This window comes from Carassius gibelio, chromosome A24 (genome assembly GCF_023724105.1).
Source record: "Carassius gibelio isolate Cgi1373 ecotype wild population from Czech Republic chromosome A24, carGib1.2-hapl.c, whole genome shotgun sequence".
Lineage (NCBI taxonomy): Eukaryota > Metazoa > Chordata > Actinopteri > Cypriniformes > Cyprinidae > Carassius > Carassius gibelio.
Window position 1 is genome coordinate 8,147,662 of NC_068394.1, and position 21,095 is coordinate 8,168,756.

The following is a 21,095-nucleotide window of genomic DNA, read 5'->3' on the forward strand; positions in this document are numbered from 1 at the left end:
TACTCCATTATTCCCGTCTCTTGATCAGATCACATTCTTTTTAATCACTTCACAGGCAGCGTCTCCACAGAGAACCGAGAGAGAAGCCGAGACGAGTCTTAATTAAAAAACAGGTAGAAACACTGTTTGCCATCTTTTGCCTCTAATGGGAACAGGAGCCATTTCCATGCAATGAGATCTGTCCTCATTGTTTTGAGAGAGCGTTCTTTCAGTTCCAAGAAAAAGAGCTTCGTTTTTTTTTCTTTCTTTTTGTAGCCTTTGCTTTTTAGACCGAATAGAAGGAGGGAAAGTAAGACAAGAGAGAAAAGTTGTTTCACAGTTAAGTTATAACACGTTGAAGGAATTGTAGAATGGTGTGTACAAAAAGGTGTTAACAGAGGAAAAATGCAGTCAAAAAGAAAAGAACATAGAGCCCGTTTTAATAGACAAGTACGTACTTAAGACTATTTTCTGTGTTTTGGGTGGAAAAGAGAGCATGTTAACAATTGCGATTGACTTTTCTGTAGCTGGTTTGAAGAACGACGCCTGCATGTGATTCTTTCAAAGTCGTTCTTGTCAGGCATCTTGAGCACTTGAGGATGTCTGGATAATATGCAGTTATTTGCTGTAGCAAACAGTTATTTATGTATTTAGTTTTGTGAGAAGAAATTGATTGGCACACTTAAGTATCCAGGCTGATTGTCAATGAAATGTCTTCTGATGCTAAATATCAATATGAAAGCTAGAGGTGTTCTCAGCATCCCCGGATACTCGCCTCCTATCAAAACAAATGTAGCTCTGAGCTGTTTAGCTCTTTTGTGCCTTGCTTTATAATTCATAGGCATGTAATGATTCGCATGCATAGCCCAAAATGTAGAGACACAGGCAAATCCAGAGGAGGCATCTCTTCAAGTGTCAAGAAATGCATAATTCATCTCAAACTGTGCGTTTTATGTCCGGACCCGCATTAACTGGTGTTGTGTTAAGGATCCGAAGGAAAGCAACAAACACGCACAGTTGCTCACAAAATCTCTGCATAAATTCAATTTTTCTGTTACCTGCAAGACAGAAAAAATAGAATGAGGAAGCCGGTATAATTACAGCTTCCATATTGTGTTTGATACCTTTTAAAGGCTGAATTCAAACAGAAACAAATCACAGACAGCCGCTGACAAGGTAGGCACATGGGGGAGAGTGTGTGTTTTGTGAAGATTGCTTGTTTTTTGATGTGCAGTGGGTTTTGTGTTAATGTCGCTGGAATGTTGTGTGCGGCTCACACGCTCACCCAGCGCCCACAGGCCCTGGAGGCACAGCTGCTGGCTCTGTGATCTTACACCGGGAGATGCAGAAATTATCACTGGAGAACACCGTAATCTAGCCCTCGCTTACTTGCCAAATGTGTGTTTTTGGAGATTTACATTCCTCTTGGCTTGCATAAATGCCCCACTTCGCCACTGCACACATACACAGACACAACCTTTTATTTTCTTATGTGAAGCTAATTCTAATAGGTGCTAATTTTTCCCTAATTGCTGTGCAGTTTTGCTCTCAGGGCATTTGAGAGCAATCTCAGGTCTTTATTTTCACAGCAGTGCATTGTGCAGATCACCCCCACCAATTGTTTATTATACAATTCAATTTTCATTTCAGTAATATGATAGGCTAGCTCATCTGCATTTTCTAGCAGAAGGATCATTATTCTTTATTTTTGTGTGTTTCCTCGTGTTAGCTGATGAGATTATACTTTTGAATTGTAAAATGTATCATTTCTGTGCGTAATATTCATATGATATCCCAAATGTTTTAAGCCAGCGCTTCATTTAAATGAATCCCCAAAATGCGTTGTATCAAAATAAGCATAAAAAACAAAAAGTGATTTGCACATGACTAGGTGGAGTGGGCATGTCTGTAATTGTTGTTTAATTTTGCATCACCTTTAGCCTCGTTTCCATTTGGAAAAAAAGAGCTTTTCCAAATTGCATAGTGTTCAATAAGCTATTATCATATTTTCTATATTCTTGAGAATAATGAGAAAATGAAGCCTGGCGCAGCAGACAGGACTGCTGTTTTCAAATTCTGGGTCCGCCTTGAGTGTATTTCATTTTAATTGAAAGCATAGCAGTTGCAAGCTCGTAGTTGTTGGCCTTCACTACAAATCTCTACCTCTTCTGCACACACTGATATCACCCTGAAAATTTGGAGCATCTGGGTTTCTCTTTGCTCTCTGGGCCTCATTCGCCGTGTCTGGGCATGGTAGGCACATATGCTTTGGATCCAACTCTATTTCAGCATCCAGTCCCAGTCTTTGAATCTACATTGCCAGCCTTGAGAATAAATTGTCTGTGGTCCAAAAAAAAAAAAAAAATGATTGAAGGCTTTTCATCAGCAAGGTGATGATTTGTGAAAGCCAGGAGAGACCCTGATTGAGCCAGTGATGGTTGGGAGATGGGCAGCCATCCAGGATAGATAACATCGCGATGGTATTTCAAATGGTGTGCTTAATGTACTTGGGTTTTAGTGAGCTGCCAAGGATAAAAAATGAAAAACAAAAAAAGTGAAAAGAAATTGCGAGATGGCCCTCCTGGGGTGACTGGACTGGGTGTGCTAAATATTAATTTGAGTTTGAGGTGATTGTCGGAGAGGCCAGAGCGTGGGTTAGAATTTGGATGGCTGCTTAATCAGGGCTTGTTAGATACCTACTGGGGCATCTCTCAGAGGGAAGATTTGGAGTAAGATCATTTTACTGAGTAACGTAGGAACCAAAGAGTGGTCATGATTCTAATGTGGTGGTCCATACCCCTTTTCTGTGCTTATTGTTATTATGTTGCAATGCTAACGGGCTCACAGAGACTTTTGTGTGGAAGTGGTTGGATTTAAAGGGGAGTGCTGCACACGTTAGTGAAAAGCCACATACTTAAACCTCTTTTAACAATTGAAAACTCCAGTTAACCTCTGCTAAAAATCAGTGGAGTGTCTATCTGTGCATTTAAAAATCATACAGATTTTTTTCTAGGTAGATCTCTGCTGCTCATTTTCGAGGTAGCCTAATTCGCAAGTAATTTCAGTGCAAGAATGCTCTTTATAACTTCAAGGACAGCACATGCTGAAGATCAGGTGTGCCATCATTATACACCTTCTAATATGTCTTTGCTCTCTTTTGTTTTTTTTTATTTATGCAGGTCCCTGACAGGCTGGATGAAATGAGATCCCCATGTAGCGATTACCATGGAAACTTGTGATTCCCCCTCTCTCTCAAGGCAGGAAAATGGGCAGCAGATATCAAAGCTACGTGAGACGACACATCTTGATAATGAGGTGCCAGAGAAAGTCCCTGGGATGGAGCCTGACAAGGAAAACAGCCCTGCGGATGACAACCTGAGGACGAAGGAGAGCCGTCGAGAGATCACATCGGCATTGAGCACGGAGAATGCGATAGGTGCAGCCACTAAAGAGATCCCCTGCAACGAATGTGCCACTTCCTTCTTGAGTTTACAAAAATACATGGAGCACCACTGCCCGAATGCTCGCCTTCCTCTTCTGAAGGACGAGAATGAGAGCGAGGTCAGTGACCTTGAGGACAGCGATGTAGAGAACCTGACAGGAGAGATAGTTTACCAGCCAGATGGCTCAGCTTTTATTCTTGAGGACTCCAAAGAACGTGGCCAGAATGCCCAGTCAGGGGTAAAAAGCCTCTTCTCCCCAGCACTGTTTTCAAACTCCCAAACTGCTGCTGGGGACAAGACTGAGCAATCGGCCACAGCCCCCATGTCCTTTTATCCACAAGTGATCAATACCTTTCACATCGCTTCATCCCTCGGGAAACCATTTATGGCCGATCAGGCTTTCCCAAATACCTCAGCATTAGCAGGAGATGGTCCTGTGTTGCACACTTTCCGTGTCTACGATCTCCGACACAAAAGTGATAAAGACTATCTTACCATTGACGGCGCAGCCAAAAACTCCTGTGTGTCCAAAGATGTTCCAAACAATGTGGACTTGTCTAAATTTGATGGTTGCATTAGTGATGGGAAAAGGAAACCTGTTCTGATGTGTTTCTTGTGCAAGTTGTCTTTTGGTTATAGTAGGTCATTTGTAACCCATGCTGTGCATGATCATCGGATGACCCTCAATGAGCAGGAGCAAAAGCTCCTTAGTAATAAATATGTCTCTGCCATTATACAGGGCATTGGTAAAGACAAAGAACCTCTTATAAGCTTTCTGGAACCAAAAAAAAACAATTCTGTGTTACCACACTTTTCTACTGCAAACTTCATGGGCCCTGATCCAAGCATTCGCAGCCTGTGGAACGCCTTTCACATGGAAAACGGTGATTCCCTGCAGGCTGGTTTTGCCTTCCTGAAAGGAAGTGCCAGTTTGGCATCTTCTGCAGACCAGTCGCCCAGGAGTGCCCAGATGCCAAAGGCTGAACTGAACCTCGGGGTTACGGCCACCTCGGCGCTCAAATCCAGCGTCGGCTCCATGTCTCTCCAGCGCTCTTCACCAGGGGCTGGGTGCAGGGATCAGGAGAGCAACTGTGAACGGCAGAAGGACGTTAGCACTTTGCATGCGAATGGTGAGGTCCCCATCAAAAGTGAGCCCAGGGATGGGGCCGATGCTGAGGAGGATGAAGACATGTTTTTGAACGAGCTTGACGACGACGGTGTTTGTGAACTTGGGGATAGTACCAGTAGCAAAGATTTCCCTTTCTTAAACCAAAGCATTTCTTCTTTATCGTCCAGTGTGCTAAAATTTACTGAAAGGGGTACTACTTCCTCTGTGACTGCCAATGACCTAGAGAAGACAAAGCAACCTGCTGCCAGCTTGGACTACAGCAATGATTCTATGAGTGGAGGCAGCAAAGACGGCTGCGACTCCAGTGGGGGCAGGGATGGCAGTCCGCCATCTCTTCCTCTTGACATGATACGACAAGATGACGAGAGCCCAGGCCCACTGCACCAGCATGCTGCCACGCCCAGCACCCCTGGCTCTCCTGGAAGTGGAATTGAATGCCCCAAGTGTGACACTGTCTTAGGTTCTTCGCGTTCACTTGGTGGTCATATGACCATGATGCACTCACGGAACTCCTGTAAGACACTCAAATGCCCCAAATGCAATTGGCACTACAAGTACCAGCAGACCCTGGATGCTCATATGAAGGAGAAGCATCCAGAGTCTGGAGGCTCTTGTGTCTATTGCCGCACGGGCCAGCCTCACCCTCGACTTGCCCGGGGTGAGAGCTACACGTGCGGCTACAAACCTTTCCGCTGCGAAGTGTGCAATTACTCCACAACCACCAAAGGCAACCTTAGCATACACATGCAGTCGGATAAGCACCTCAACAATGTGCAGACACTGCAGAACGGAGGAACGGAAGCCATCTACAACCACGCTGCTCCTGTGTCGAATGCTAGCCTGAGCGGGTGTGGCACACCCTCACCCTCCAAGCCCAAACAGAAACCCACGTGGCGATGCGAGGTCTGCGACTATGAGACCAATGTGGCTCGCAATTTGCGCATTCACATGACAAGTGAGAAACACATGCACAACATGATGCTTCTTCAGCAGAACATGAAGCAGATCCAGCACAACTTGCATTTGGGCTTGGCGCCGGCCGAGGCGGAGCTCTACCAGTACTACCTGGCCCAGAACATCGGGCTCACCGGTATGAAACTGGAGAACCCTTCAGACCCACAGATGATGATCAACCCCTTCCAGCTTGACCCCAGCACTGCCGCAGCTCTGGCTCCCGGTCACGGTGAGTAGTTTTCCCTTGGATATGCTTGTCACTCAGTTTCTTTTGTTCTCTTCCTCCTTCACTAACTCTGGTCTTATTACTCCTGTCATTATCGTTTCCAGCTCACGACCTGTTTTGTGATTTGCCATGTGAGAATCTGTTTCCTAATTTTCTTAAGTTTAGCCCTTTGCTCCAGCCAGCAAAACCTCATCTTAATATGGACTGTAGTGAGCAGATTGCTTACACACAACATGCAACAGCAGTTTTATTCTCTCACTTTGTCAATCAAGACCAAACACGGTATTTCTGGATCAGTTTCTGATCACCCGACACCCTTGTGCATTCACCTCATGGATCTTTACCTCCCTACATAATATAGACTGACACATATACATTAGCCTGTCTTTTATCCAACAACACAGAAACTCTCGTCTAACAAATTTCTGTTTTTGTACCTTGTCATGATCTTGTGTAATTATTAAGTTCAAAGCTTTTTGTTCCGGGGGGTTGAGGGTATGAAAAATGATCTAGTTTGTTAAAAGTGCAGAGATCAAAAGACTAAATTGCAATTAGATGTAAGATATATATTTTTTTTTAATCATTTAAATTTTTAGGACTACTGTTGAGGCAGGCTCGTTTCATATTGATCAGTTTTGTGTCTTTAAAGAGAGAAAAAGGGGAAAAAAACCATGCTTGACTACAAACTCAGGAATGCCTGGTAGGAGTAATTAAAGCTATCTGATGAGGGAGTTTAGAACTTGAAAGGGATGATTGTAATTGATCCTGATTCAATCCTATTATAGCTTTTTATAGTTAAGGCTTTATAAAAGCCATACTCCTTACTGGGGCTCTTTATTTTTTTTATCAAATCCTTTTGTATGGGTGCCCTACACCAGTCTCTCGGCTCTTTTTACATTTCAAAAAAAAAAAAAAAACGATTCTCTTTTTCTCCTCCCTGTGCCTGTGCCCCCCCTCCCCCTCTCTCTCTCACCCTGCAGTAAATAATGAGCTGCCTGCAGAGCTGTGTCTTGCGAGTGGTCAGCTAATGGGTGATGACCTGTCCGTCCTCTCTGCTGGGGAGCTGTCACCTTGCATCAACGACCCGCTGCTGAAGCTCTTCCAGTGCGCTGTGTGCAACAAATTCAGCTCTGACAGCCTGGAGGCCCTCAGCGGGCACGTGGCAGCGGAGCGATCGCTTCCGGAAGAGGAGTGGAGGGCCACGATGGGAGACATCTACCAGTGCAAGCTTTGCAACTACAACACGCAGCTCAAGGCCAATTTCCAGCTCCACTGCAAGACCGACAAGCACATGCAGAAGTATCAACTGGTGGCCCATATCAAGGAAGGTGGCAAAGCCAACCAGTGGCGTCTCAAGTGCATTGCCATTGGCAACCCCGTGCACCTGAAGTGTAACGCCTGCGACTACTACAGCAACAGTGTGGAGAAGCTGAGACTGCATGCGACCAACCAGAGGCACGAAGCTGCGCTGAAGGTCTACAAGGTCAGCTATGCTTTACTTTCTGTTGAACTCTGTCATGACCCACTGTACTAGTGGACTGTGTGTTCTTGGTGTCACACACTTTAATGTTTTCTTTGTTTTGTTTAACTTTTTATTGCATTATATTTGTTTTACCACTGTATTTGAAAGAGGCGGATAATTCAGTGGCCATTGTCAGGACACAATGGCACCTTTTTTAATGATGTCAGATGTCATTAGTCCAGCTGTACATTTGATGTGGCCTTCCAATGGTCGCCCTTTTCCCAGTTTCCTCTGCTCTCTTTCCTGTAAAGACAGGATTATGCCAGTCAGCCTGTTTACGCGATGCCTTTCAGAAATCAAACCTAATTGAATTTATGCTATAAATATCAATATTTTTAACAGTTGGCCACTGTTGTCTCTGAGTTATACAACAAACATCATGTGAACAGCTGATGAATTATTAATTTGTGACCGTGTGGCTGTCAACATGCAGGCAAAAGAAGGGGAAAACATTTTGATTATATGTTTTTTAACATACAAATTACATTTGGATGTTTCAGACCTTCTCTTTCTGATTTGCGGGTCATATTTTATTGTTTTGCTCAAGTCCTAAGGCAGATAACCGATCCACAGCGGTGGGGGTTTAACAGAGGCCACTGCAGCTTCATCCTGTTCTTAAGTGCATTTGGGTGTTGACTTACTGGACTTGTGTGATTGCCTGAAACAATAATACTAACATCCTGAAATCATAGACCAGCATCACATCCCAGACACATTAGTGGACTCCTCTGGATAAACTGTATTAACTTAATGAGGATCTATTGACCAGCATTAGTCACTTTTGACTTGTGTGTGCTCGTAAGCTGGACCCAAGCTGTATATTTAGAAAAGTGAATTTAGCAGCTGACAATGGCTAGACGGCAAACTAAATTGGCAGTCTTGTAATGATAGCAATAATGCAAACAATTCATTACTTTGACCCATTTACAGTCATTCAAAAAAAAAAGTCAAATCAGAGCCAAATGCTGGAAAAGGCCTTCTGTGAATAAGATTTTTTTCTTTAATTTTTTTTAAGAAATGGGACTTTGAGCTGCTTCGTGTTATTAATGTATTTAATGTGTTAGAAATACAGAGCAAGCAACAAAGAGCAAACCCTCCAATGGGTTAAGTCAGCATGGGGCAAATAAAGGGCTGAAAGAATCGTATGTGGTATTTGGAGGCCTGGCATTAAAGACACATTCATTGGAATGTTTTGAAACCCTTAGCAGTTCATAAAGAGGCGGTGTGTGTGTGTGGTGGGGGGGTCTTGGCTAATTCTCTAAGCAAATAATAAGGCTCCATGGCAACTGAGAGCATTTCGGATCACATCGAAAGACAAATATATTGGAGATTAGAGGAAGAGAAAGGCCTAGCTTAGCTATGATCTTAGTAAGTCTTGCAGTAGATTTGTTTCTTAACGTGCACGTGTGGTTGGGTCACTGCCTGATTACTGATTTGATTGTTTGCGTTTTTCCTGAAATGTTTCATTAGAGTTAACCAATTTTTATTTTTTTTTTGCAACTGGAGAGCATCTGTTGGACTTTCTTGATTAGAACAACAGGTGGTTATAAAGAGCGTGGAGGATTAAAATGGTCCTAATATTTAACATTTAATCTTAAACCAGTATGACAATTGTGTTTTTCCTTTTGAAGCTTGGAAGTGAGTGATCTAGTCCAGTGTTTCCCAACCGAGGTGCAGTCTTGTCGAGGGCAGGGGTGCCATGTAAAAAAAAAAAAAAAAAATTATATTTTTAAATTTCTAAAATGTTCATAAAAACATTTATTATATAATATCCGTTTCTGATGTCACCAATAATTAGAGATGCACCGAAATTCCGGCTGATGAAAATTATTTCACCGGTCAGGTTTTACTTTCACGTGGTGTGACGCCCTACTGTGCTGTAACATGGTGTGGTATATGGGCACCTCTGGTAACGCTGTCCTCTCATTCATTGATCAGCTAACAGCTATGCTATGCTCACATGTACTGATAATAATAGCTTTCTAGGACTAAACATTATTTGGATAATTGGTAAAAAAAAAAAAAAAAGAAATACTTTATTAGCCCTATTGTTAGACCTACCTGAAAAACGAAAATACAATTTATTTAATTTAAAGGCCTATCATTATTTTTTATTTGTGCTATCATTAGTAAGTTTGTTCCTATTTTTTTACTGAATGCTTACTTTACACTTTTTTTTGTTAAATTCAAAGCCTGAAATCAAGCTATTTCGTGCTACTGCAACAAAATTACCCCACTATAAAATAAAAAACACACTGAGTGAGCAAAGCTTTGTGAGATAGCTAGTTATAAATGGTAATTAAACAATGTTTACATATGAATAAAAGCCTACATTAAAATCTGTCATATAAATTGGTCTCTTCATTAGATATTAGCCTACTGATTGCCACCATTGATGGAATTTTTTAAAAAATAATATAAAAAATATTTGTATGACAGTATATTCTGCAGTTCCTCCCTGATGTACCGAATATCTATACTTCATATAGTTAGAAATTCAAATATTGAGACAAAATTAATCTTGTAGGGTGCCTCAAATTTGTGAACTTTCCAATGGGTGCAACTAAAAAAATGTTGGGAAACACCGATCTAGTCACAGAGAGACATTTAATCTAATGGAATCTGTAGTTTGTATGGTTTTAAATAGAAGTACTTGTTGAAGTAAACCCCATAAAAAAAAAAACTTGGAACTCAAATGGACGCTCAGCAATTTGAATTTTATTGGCTCACACTTTAACAAGTGTCTGAACAGGTAATGTGACTGAATTTTGATGGTGAGAGAAGGGTGTCCATTTGACATAGAGGGGGTGAGGGGGTTTGCTCTGGCTCTCTCATCTCCTCACACCCCCACCTTTACCCAAGGAGAGGGAAATCTGTTCTACAGATGCAGCTTCTAATGCTTTTGGCAGGAACCGGGCCGTTTTGCTCATGTATATTTGGTAGTAAATGTTGGGGGAAAAGAGGTTTCTTTATTTGACCAGAAAAACACCTTGTGTTTTATGTTCAAAGGTGAAAGGGTAGCACGCTTTAGAACAAAATATTGATGACCTTTCCATATGAGCCACGGAACACAAAGGATCTTTATAGCCCAAAATGATTGAAGATACAAACAAAAAACATATTCAGTATTTTTATGGCAGCTTTGTACCTACAATTCTTTGTTTTGAGGAGGAGAGTTCAGATTTTCCAGATATAAAAAAAAGACCTAAATTACATTAGCAGTGCAATGTTTCTTCTTTGTGAAAGACTTTGGCTTCTCATAGGTGGTTTTAAAGGTACCAAGTCCACCCCGAAAACAGCCTTGGATTTTTTTTTTCTTCACTATTGTGAAGTAATTTGACTGTAAAAAAAAAATACAATACACATTCTTGACCTAGTGTTTGGCGTTAGCTTACAGTAAAGATATATTGCCGTTATACAATTATCGTTAATAACCACTTTAATGAACGCAGATGTAGTCGAGTGTAAATCTGTCTAAGCCTTTCTCAGGCGGTGTAACGCTTGATTAAGAAAGGGAGAGAAATGTGTGTTGCTGAAGAGGGCTGACTTGCGCTGGGCATTTGGGTCATTTGATTCCAAGACTGTTCATGGTCAGTGTGATGGAAGCGGGGGGGAAGCTAGATACTGACCTGCACCTGTTTACCAGGTGGTCCTCGCCATGCTCTTCTCTCATATCTCTTTTCCCCTCCCCCTCTCTTTGTCTGTTCCCTTCTCTCTCTGTACTTCCCCTCTCCTGAGGTTTGTGTGCAGCACATAAGGATGTCCAGCATGTATCCCCCAGTTGCGCGTCAGGAGCTATGAACTGCTTAATTACAGCATCCACCCCCCTTACAGAGCATCCGTCATCAGTCAAAGCAGAATTTTCTCTCTGTCTGGAGTCCAGGGCTTCATTTCCATATTTGTATTTTCCTCCTCCTCCTCTCTCTTTTTCTCCTCCTTGTCTCCTTTTTGCTTCCCATATCGCGTTTTGAACCACAGGGGCCGTGGCACACACAATGTGCCTCTCTTTGGCGGAGGCAGGCGAGGAGATGGAGCCGCTGCGACTGGTTTTCTGTGGCCCTGTCTCCAGGGAGAGGCAGATAGCCCATCTAATTATCCATGATATGGATGGCAACACCATTGGTCGGGGCAGGGAAATGAGAAGGGAAATTAAAAGAGGTGAGCAGAGAAAAGAGGGAGGAGGAAAGAATGTGAGAGTGAGGAGACTGGAATTTTAGTTTTATCAAAAAGCCTTATTCAACCCCTTTTTTCCTATTTATTTTCATCCAGAAGGCCAGTATTTCCTCCTCATTTCCCCATTTCTCCCTCTCTCTCTCTCTCTCTTGCTCCATCTTTCTTAACCAAGATGGCTGCCAGTTGATGGGCGCATTATATTACAGCACATTCATTACTGAAGGTCAGCCTCACTCCTTCTCATTTGAAAATCAAATGCCCCACATATATGCAGCTCAAATCATTTCCCCCAATCTGATGGTAAAATGGACAGGAGATTGAGTTGAGGGTATTTGCATAAAAAGCTATTGTGCTATAGAAGAACGAGGAGAAACTGTTTTGCATGCACATTTATATAGCATCATCATCATCATTGGTGTTGTCCCTTAGCACACATTGTATTTTATTTTGGGGCTTTCCCCCCACGTTTTATTAATAAATACAGGCTGGATTCAGATCAGTAAGCACCAAACATTTAAATTCTGACATTTACTCAATGTCATGTAATTTCAAACCAGGACTTTTTTATTTTTTTTATTTAATGAAAGTCATAGCATTGGAACCCTTGACATTAATCTTATCGAAAATAACAAAAGAAAACAACTACAGGCTTGAAATAACATGAGGTTGAGTAATAAATGACAAACTATTGCTTTAACCAACTGAAGTGCTACAAAATGTCATCTTTTAAATAGTTTTGATTTGTTTAACAGATTAGACACAATGCTCCCTTGAAATCACCCAAACCTGAATGGAGCTGAGAGAGAATTCTTAAAAAGAAAAGAAAAGCGGACGTTGCCGGTCTCATCTGTTTGTCAATAAGAGCCAGTCCGCCAAAACACCAGATGACTTTGCTCTGGTCCAAACAGCCTTATGCAAACCCTTGCTTTACTTTCCAAATGCAAAGAGAACCACAGGATCACAAATGTGTCCATTTATCCACTTACTCTCTGCAGGCATAAAAGTGTGTCAGCACTCTCTCAGCCTCCCAACAGCGCGGCCAGATTATTCAGACGCTCTCGTCTTTCACCTGCACGCGGATTACAATGGGAATCTTTCAGGAGAGGGCGCGAGAGGGAGGGGGTATAATTAAAGCATACAGACAGACGAGTGTGGGTGCAAACACAAAGCCCAGGCTTCAGCTAGACCCTGCTGTCATTAATCCTCATAGATATTAATAGGTATTTCTCCCACCATGCCCCCCCACACTTGTAAGCAGATGGTCATCTCCACACTGGCCCCACAGGACTAACATTTGCTGACGGACAACTTAAAAAGCATTGTGCTAAAGTGTTGCACCCCATTCTCTGTTTGGTTCTTTCCTGCTTTGCTGTTTTCCTTTCTTTCCATCTTGTGAGATGAGTGGGGGGCTGCCATATGAGGATGCTCTGATATTAATAACCAGATGTGATCTTCCTGTTGGCCCGGGGTCAGAGAGGCCGGCCAGGTCAGGCCATTTGTCACTGTGCAGGGACTGTGAAGGCTATTGGGGCTGACAGGTATGGGAACCATAGCAGGGGAAATAAGACTTACAGAGCCCTGAAGGGGAGCGCGGCACTCCCAGGAACAAAGAGTGGTAGGAGTTTGTCATTTTTACCCCTTTCCTTTATTTTTCTCTTTTTTTTTTCCTTCCTCCTTTTTTCACTCGCCCCCTCCACCCGTCCATTTCTCATGGGATTTGGGCCCAGCTTAACAAAGGATGACTCACAGTTCTCTGATAAGGCCAGCCGTGGAAGGACTTGAATTGCAATAATATGATATTCTTGGTGAAATAGCTGGCTGAAGGTAATTAGCTTTGTTTTAACTCTCCAGACACAGACGGGAGAGCAAACATATGACTGGAAAGCATTATTGGACAATAAATGTATGCCTGAACATCGCGCGTTCCCCCGAGGTCTCCTCTGTACCTCAGTGGAGATTTTTCATCTAGCGCGAACAGTTATTTTAAGTAGCTACACGTAGGCTGCATGTTTAAAAAAAGAAGAATCATCCCGAAGATTATTAGGTCGGTCAACAATTAACGGCAAAGAGAGAGAGAGTTTGCAGAAAAGATTAGAATTAAGATCGATATTGACGTGTGTCGCTTAATAAGAGCTGCGGCCCAGAACGGGATGCCCGAGTGAAGACAGAGCAGTAGTCATTGGTGGCAGTTTTTGCTCACATTAACAGACCTGAATGCAAGAAAGCATTCCTCGAGTAATTGATTTTAAACATTAGGTGCTCACTGAATAGATAAGTAGAGTGTGATATTCGATTACAGAGCAAAGAACTCATTTAACCTCCTGTTCTTTCCTGGCCAGGATTTCCAACACAATACGATTTACCTCCCCTTAGGTTCAGCAGGATTAGACTGCTACTAGTAATCCTTAATGCTTTGAAATAGATCTGATAGAAGTCTCTCTCACTTGTTTGGGATTACACACATGATTTTTTCCACATTTAGTTAAATTACCCCCGTTGAATTATCATTTTTATAATTATAAAAAGCCTTTCTGTGAGATCCAGATGGCCTTTCTGTTTAATGCAGTGTACTATAATTACAGTTTTTCCAGCAGCCGAATACTCACCTAAGGCCCCGTCCACACAGAGACGCGTTTCTGTGAATACGCACAAATTTTTTATCGGATAGGCGTTTCGTCCACACGGATCCGGCGTTTTCGCAAGGTGAAACCGCTATTTTTTGAAACCGGGTCCCAAAGTAGATACATTTGAAAACGCCGTCTTTGCATTTTCGTCTGGACGGCTAATCCGTATATTTTCTGAAACGATGACGTCATCAGCCCACGTCTCCCCCCTAGTCAGACACCTCTACGTCACGTAACAGCAACAAAAACATGACAAACACTGAACGATTGTCTTTTTATTAACTAACATTAACACTGATTAATAAATGCATTGTTCCATGTTCGTTTGTGTACCACGCCCATGTTTATGAGCATAGTCCAAGTCTTCTTCTCTGTTTTTAGTGTATCTCTGTGGCAGAATTACAGCACCACATACTGGTCTGGCATGTATACTACATCATTTTGCGGTTTTGTGTTGACGCGGATATTTCTTGAGACGAGGAAAAAAAATATCGGATTGTGGTAAGCTCCGTCACCGTGTGGACGGGGCCTTAGTTTCCCCTTAATATCATGCATATCCGACAAGCCTAATGGTTCACCTAAAGGTGCTATATGTTTGAAAAGAAGCCTGCCTGGTTTTTGTGATTCTCCAGAGAACAACGGCAAACATTTCAGTAATCTTCAAAGTGGCCAGTGGTATGTCGAGTGGACCGTGGAATGCAAGCTATGGCTAGGGCTTTACAACGAAAAAACAATGGCTTTCCTTTTATGGGTCGTAACTGCATAAACTGTGGTTGAGGCATTAGCTGTATCAGTTGTATCAGCTTACAATACCCCAGTTTGAATTGATGTGTTTATATGCATTAAAAGCACTAGAACATTTCTATTTGTCTGCATGTATTTAAAGTTCTAAATCTATCCCTTCCGGCTCTTGAAGTGTGGGTTAGTGGGTGGGTAAGGTGTAATTTACTTAGACTCTTTTGATACAGCACAGGTTAAAAGCGTTCACCCCTACAGGCTCGACTCATGAGGATCTTCGTTGGCAATATGCAAAGCGTTCGGCTAAGAAGTGCTCCCATTGAGGAGTGAGAGCAAGAGGCAGGGCTCTTTAAACAAGCTCCTCTCCGTGATCCCTGCACGCTCTTCCTCCCTCCTTTTTCCCCTCCCTCCCGTAAAGGATGCAAATCAGGGACCCTCCTCTATGTTGTTGTGGAAGGGGAGAAGGCAGATGGAACATGAAAGGGTTTAATGTTTAAAAGTATGAATAGGGAAAGCACGCAGTGGTGAGCGAGGGCTCATTCTGCTCTTATCAGATACACAAGGTGGGAGATTGTCTCATCTTTGCATGGGCTCATTTAAAGGAAAGATTTCAGCCCGTAGACCATGCATCATAATTAGTCGGAATGCCACTCCTACTGTACCGGCTGAGGGTCACACGCATGCATCATACTTTCCTGTGCTTCACACCGGAGACTATGAGCTTATAGCTCTTTCTTTGCAGTAAAAACATATGCTGAGATGTAAATTTATTTTGTTGCACATTGTTCATGTTTTTTTTTTAGACATAAAACAGTGTAATATTCAGAATAATTAATTGTAGTTAAATAATTTCCTAAAATTTGTAATAGTACAGTTTTTCCTGTGTTTGGAGGCAAAGCTGTCCATCACTGTTAGCTGAGCCGCTGGCACAGCTTAAACCAAAACATATTGCTAACTTTATTTGCAAACAATTCACATGGTTTTATTGATTTGCATTTTTCTAAATATTTTATTTATTATTTTATTTCATTATATTATTAAATAATTATAATTGGATTATACACACAGACATATTACTTGTATATAAACAGTGTAAATAATTTAAAGATATTATACATTAATTATTAAACATCTCTGTATACTATTATAATTTTTATTATTTTCAGCTGTACGTTATGTGCCTTTACTTATTTGTTGTTGTAGCCTATTAAGTTATTTATTTCCAGACTCTAGTGAGACATTTCACAGAAGTCTTACTCAAAATAAAGTTGTGCTATTTGTAAAGAGTTTATCCAGTAATTTGCGAACCCGGTTTCGTCTCAGCTAACCGAGAAGCCCGTTTTAAGACTTTCTAATATGTTCAATTGCAGAAAAGCCAATTTTTTGTGATAGTGTGGCATGAAGATGATGGTGGAGCCTCTGGTCTTTTTCACCTTCTGATGGAGACAGGCAAAGCTGTTAAGGGTAATGTTAAGGTCAGTGGATTTAATGGGAGAGAAGTGTCCAGGCGACAGATTTTAAATCACCATAATATAAATACACCTCCATTTTCAGAGGGAGTTTGCTTTATTTTAAGGCAATTTGAGGAGCAGTCGAACAATCGTGCGTGTTTTAGCAGTGGGAAGGATTAGAGGAGTGAAGATTAAGGACTAGTTCTTAATCTTCCATATCAACTACAGAGGTGAGAGGTGATATGCAAATGGAATTTTCCATTGCTCCTGCTTCATGTTTAAGTCCAGTGATTCAATAATATAGACAAGGGGTTCATTTATCTGGCTACCAATCAGCAACAACAGGATGTCATCACCAGACTCTTTGGATTAGTTTCAAAATCTACCAAGACCTACCAAAGACATTATAAATATGTAGTCCTGTCTAGAGGCAGCTCAAATATGAGCAATATGACTTAAGGATTATTTTCGCTGTTGTATATTCAAGAAGCCCGTTAACCCAGATTGTTCTTCTGCGTTAGGACCTCTGTTTGACCTTCAGCAGAGTCTGTAAGTCCAGTGAATCAGTGGGAAGAGTGTTTGATTTAGGAATACCATTGCATCAACCCTGTAGTATTTTTCATTCATTTCCTTCTGTCAAAGGAGCATTATTGCAGGCCTAATGATATATGCCAGATCAACAACATTAGCACCTTATGGAAATATTTCTCTCCACGCTTCCTTCTTCATCTGTTTACCGTTCAGAAAGAAAAGTATGAAGCCACGGCACGATTGGTTCCCAAAGCCCCGTGCGCTGTTTTCTTTAATACTGAGTGGACAGGAATTGGCGCTTACAGCGATCAATGAAATATTACGACGTGGATCAATCCCCATATTAAAATGCTAGTAAAACACATGCACTCAGACTTTGACATGATTAATACAAATGTAAATGTACATGAAAAGAAAAGCAATATTTCCAAAGGAACACACACAGAAGTTCTTTTAAGACTTTTTTTCCCGCAAACCTGCTGTCAATTCCTGGATTTATGTGTTTTTAGTGGATTTCTGTTTGAAGCACACTTTGGCTGGCCAACATTTACATGAACTGTTCCAAAGTCATGGAACAGACTTCATCGACTTATTATAAGGCCTGATTGCGAACTGTAATATTCCCAGTACACTGTAGCTCCACAGAACCAGTGTCCTTGGGAAAATGTATGTCGCCCTGTCCGGTCTGAGCGCGATTACAGTAAATGAAAGGCTGTGGATGGACGCTACAGCAGTTGCGGGTTTAGTCGTTTTGGAGAGACCCTGGGGTGTGTCCGCGCTCTCTTTCCTGCGTCTCCACAAGCCACCTCAGACGAGAGTGTGCTGCTGAAAGACACATTGTGCTAATTCACTTATTTAACTTGGCATTCATTTGCAAGGATGATTATTATTATTATATGACCTAAGCAGCTAACCATACAGCCATGCGCTGGCGGAATGTCCTAAGCCATAATTACATACGATGAACCAGACGGATTCGGAGGAAAAAATAAATAGGGGAGGCAATTTGGGGCTCTTTGATGCATTCCTTGGGATTTGTTGAGGTAGAGGAGAGGGAAAGTAGAAAAGAGATGGATTTTCGTTCTTGTTTTGTGCCTGTAGCAGAAAAGACAGTGGCCTTGCGCGCGCAGTCTCTGAATGGAATGTAGGGGGCATACCTCTCGCACAAGAATTTCGCTCAGGTTGCCAACTCCTGTGGTACCCGTGATATAACATTACATTTATGTCTCCGGGCTCAATAGCGGTTACTGGTAACATGTGTTTGGACGGTGTCAGCACTGATGGAATCGTATACCTGGCCGGCCTCCAAGTAAGCCTGGAATGTGTTTAAAATGCTTTGAGGAACAAAACAAGCTTTAGTTTATTTTTTATTTCTTTGCTCCCGGGGTCCAGAAACCGGTGGCTCATCGAAAGCATACAAACAACAATTGAAAAAAAAGGTGGTGGGAAAAAACAAAAAAATAGTACTGATAGCCTTTATTAAAAAATGCTCAAGTACATTATTATTTCATGTATCTTCGTTTGTTGGATTTTTTGCCTCCCACTAATGATCTGGAAAAAAGGCATTTGAATGCCCTAATTGGTTTTCGTTTAGAAACAAGATATTTTTTAACCCTTCATTTTTTTTCCTTTTCTTGTCTGAAGGAGTCTTGTCATCCTAGTAGAACGGAGTGAATAAACATCCAGTCTAAGACAGCCCTTCTCCATATTCTGAATGCCACTAATGAGTCTGTTTTGTCACTGCAGGCTGTACAAATGAAACCAGTCTCCTACTGCCAACAGCAAACGGGCAGAGGGGAAGGCAACGAGAGGTGTTTTGTAATCATTGAAGTCAGCATAAATAAATAAGTCTCGTCAGGTTAGCGAAAAAACACGCTCCCTGGGAATTGGGGCCTAGTTTGACAGGTGATGGGGAGTCCCTGGTGCTTTGATTTGCATTGTTTTGGCAGCACGGTACGACGGCGTCTTTGCTTTAGATTCGCCCAGCTCATGCCTGATTAGAGCCCAGAGAGAGCAATGGGTGGGTGTTCCTCCTCAGTCCCCCGTGCCAGGGGTCCCGTTCGGCTGGATGTGCTCTTTGGCATGCCAAGGGGCACCCGGGAACGATAAGTTAGCTAAAATGATTGGGCCCAGTGGGGTTTCCGACTCTTGGTTTTTTGCCAAATGCTAATCTGGAACAATTACCCATCAAAGGCAAGAGCGCGGCGCTATATTGTCATAGATAGCCTCTTCGCCACCCACAACAACAGCACTTGGAGCAGTTTCAGAGATTGTCTTAGCACTTGACAGAACCACCACACAATTTATCCTCCAGCTTTCTGCTAAACCAAGTCGAGGTGAGAGAAACCAAAGTCTTATTCTTTTTTATTTATTTATTTTAGTAATAAATAGGCCTTCTTTTCTTCGCTAGCAGCATCCTGACTTTTCGGTGGGCAGAATCCGTTATGGGATGCCACGAACATTTTGAACTTTGCAGGTAGTACATAATGCTTTGTGAGTCTGGCAGTACTAAAAATGGTAAACTTAAACCTCATAAATCAGAAACCCCAGGCTCAAGTCTCTGAACAGCTTGCACTGGTGCCACAGGGGTCTATAAAAGAAGGAAGAAAAATACTCATGTTCAATATAGGTCTTGAGCAAACAAAGCAGGAATGCTGATAGCGAATAAATTAATATTTTCTGGAGTTACGCAGTCTTTCAGCCTTTAAACGTAAGGCATGTCTGTTTGCATTGTATTTTATTAGGACCATATAAATGGATACTCGGCTGCGATTGTGATTCAGAATAATTTAAGATGTGCGGTCAGCCTCGTACACAGGCAACACAAATCTATTTCATATTAGTATGAAAATATTAGTGATGGAGGCTGCTAAAAGGGGCTACAACTCAGGATTAGATGCATATAAATGCAATATGAGGATATGAATGCGACAATAGCTAGCCAATAGCCCTTGAGCAAATGCTTGTTTATTAGCGATAGTTATTCATCCTAATGGGGTTTAGTCATCATGCAGAGAAAACAAATTATATTGCTGTTTTTCCCAGAAACCATCTTAAGTCTAAATGGAACATCGTGTCTTTTGTTTCACTAACCGTACGACTACCTAAGATGAATTTATGATGCAAAGGTTCCATAGACATCTGGTTCTGAATGAGGAATTAGCCTGATCTCAATTCTTTTTTTCTTTTTTTGGGAAAGGTTGAGCACAATCTCCTCTTAATTTCCAAACAGAACAAGTCTTAACATTTACATGTAGCAGTTGTCCTAAAGTCACAGGACCCTTCGAAAGGTTTATGCATCAATTGAGCCAGGTTCAAGTCTGTTTACAGGGAGGCAGTTCATACAAGTAGCCCTGCATGTCTTTGAAGGGCTTCCCTTTGGAAAGAAACAAAGATAGCTGTAATTAATGACCCGGAATCGGTGCCAAAAAGGCTTTCCTCTGACAACTTCAACTTAATTAAAGCTTAAGACGTTTCAATGGCCGCAGAGAGCCCCTTACGGAGCGTGGCCCTGCAGACTCGTGAGAAAATTCTGCCGAGTTTATGAAAGAAAAGATGTGTGTTACCACTGGTGCCATGACTCTAATCCCTGACAGTCCAGGAATCTGTTTTGTCAAAAGGGTTTTCTTTTAGCCGGCTCACACCTGCGGGCACGCCAGTACTTCCTTCAGGCTCGTAGAGGGCCGGTTTTGTGTTTTAGCGGAAGATCAGATAATAGAAGCCTCACTCTGCCTTTTGTTTTAACGCATTGTTCATTAGTCTGGGAGAACTGTAGGCACACTTGATATGCTTGGCTTGCCTGGGGAATGGGGAGGGAGGAGGGACTGTTTGTAGAACTAGGGGCTTTTTATATGTGTATGGTGCAGGGGAGGCCTACTATGGCTTTGCATGGTGCACTACTGCACAATTTTAATGCAAAACTTTAGCCCAAATTAAAGTGCATAATTGTCAGCCAGGGTTGAATGCGGGAGCCCTGCTGTTTGAAACACATTAGAGCTGAATAGAACAATGCCCAAAGCTGGACAGTTCGGATTTTTCCTTCAAAGCACTGTTTTAAATACTTTCTCTCTCCTTCTGTGTCTAGCCTTGTCAGAACTCACAAGCTTAGGAAGCCCCACCAGCTCGGTGTGTGTGTGCGTGCGTGAGTGCTTGTCCCTAAAAAGACCATTCCAGTTTGGGTTTTGTTAGAGGCAGAGGGGGAAGGAGGCAATTCACCATATTCGTACCAGCTGACCCACTGGAAGCCAGAACTCCAAATAAAATAAATAATTTAGGTGCAGTTTAATAGCTATAAATAGTGGCATGAGAAAGTAGCCAGGATTTCC

General features: G+C 42.0%; 1 protein-coding gene across 2 annotated transcripts in view; it reads left to right on the forward strand.

Annotated features, from left to right (window-relative positions):
• The window catches only part of LOC127946376 (zinc finger homeobox protein 4), a 73,008-nt gene that overhangs the window by 12,364 nt on the left and 39,549 nt on the right, over positions 1 to 21,095 (forward strand). For both annotated transcript variants that reach the window (XM_052542914.1, XM_052542915.1), the window contains exons 2-3: positions 3,159 to 5,734; positions 6,712 to 7,214. In XM_052542914.1, the coding sequence (XP_052398874.1) occupies positions 3,205 to 5,734; positions 6,712 to 7,214 (3,033 nt within the window). In that variant the 5' untranslated portion in view covers positions 3,159 to 3,204. The remainder of the gene's footprint in view (positions 1 to 3,158; positions 5,735 to 6,711; positions 7,215 to 21,095) is intronic.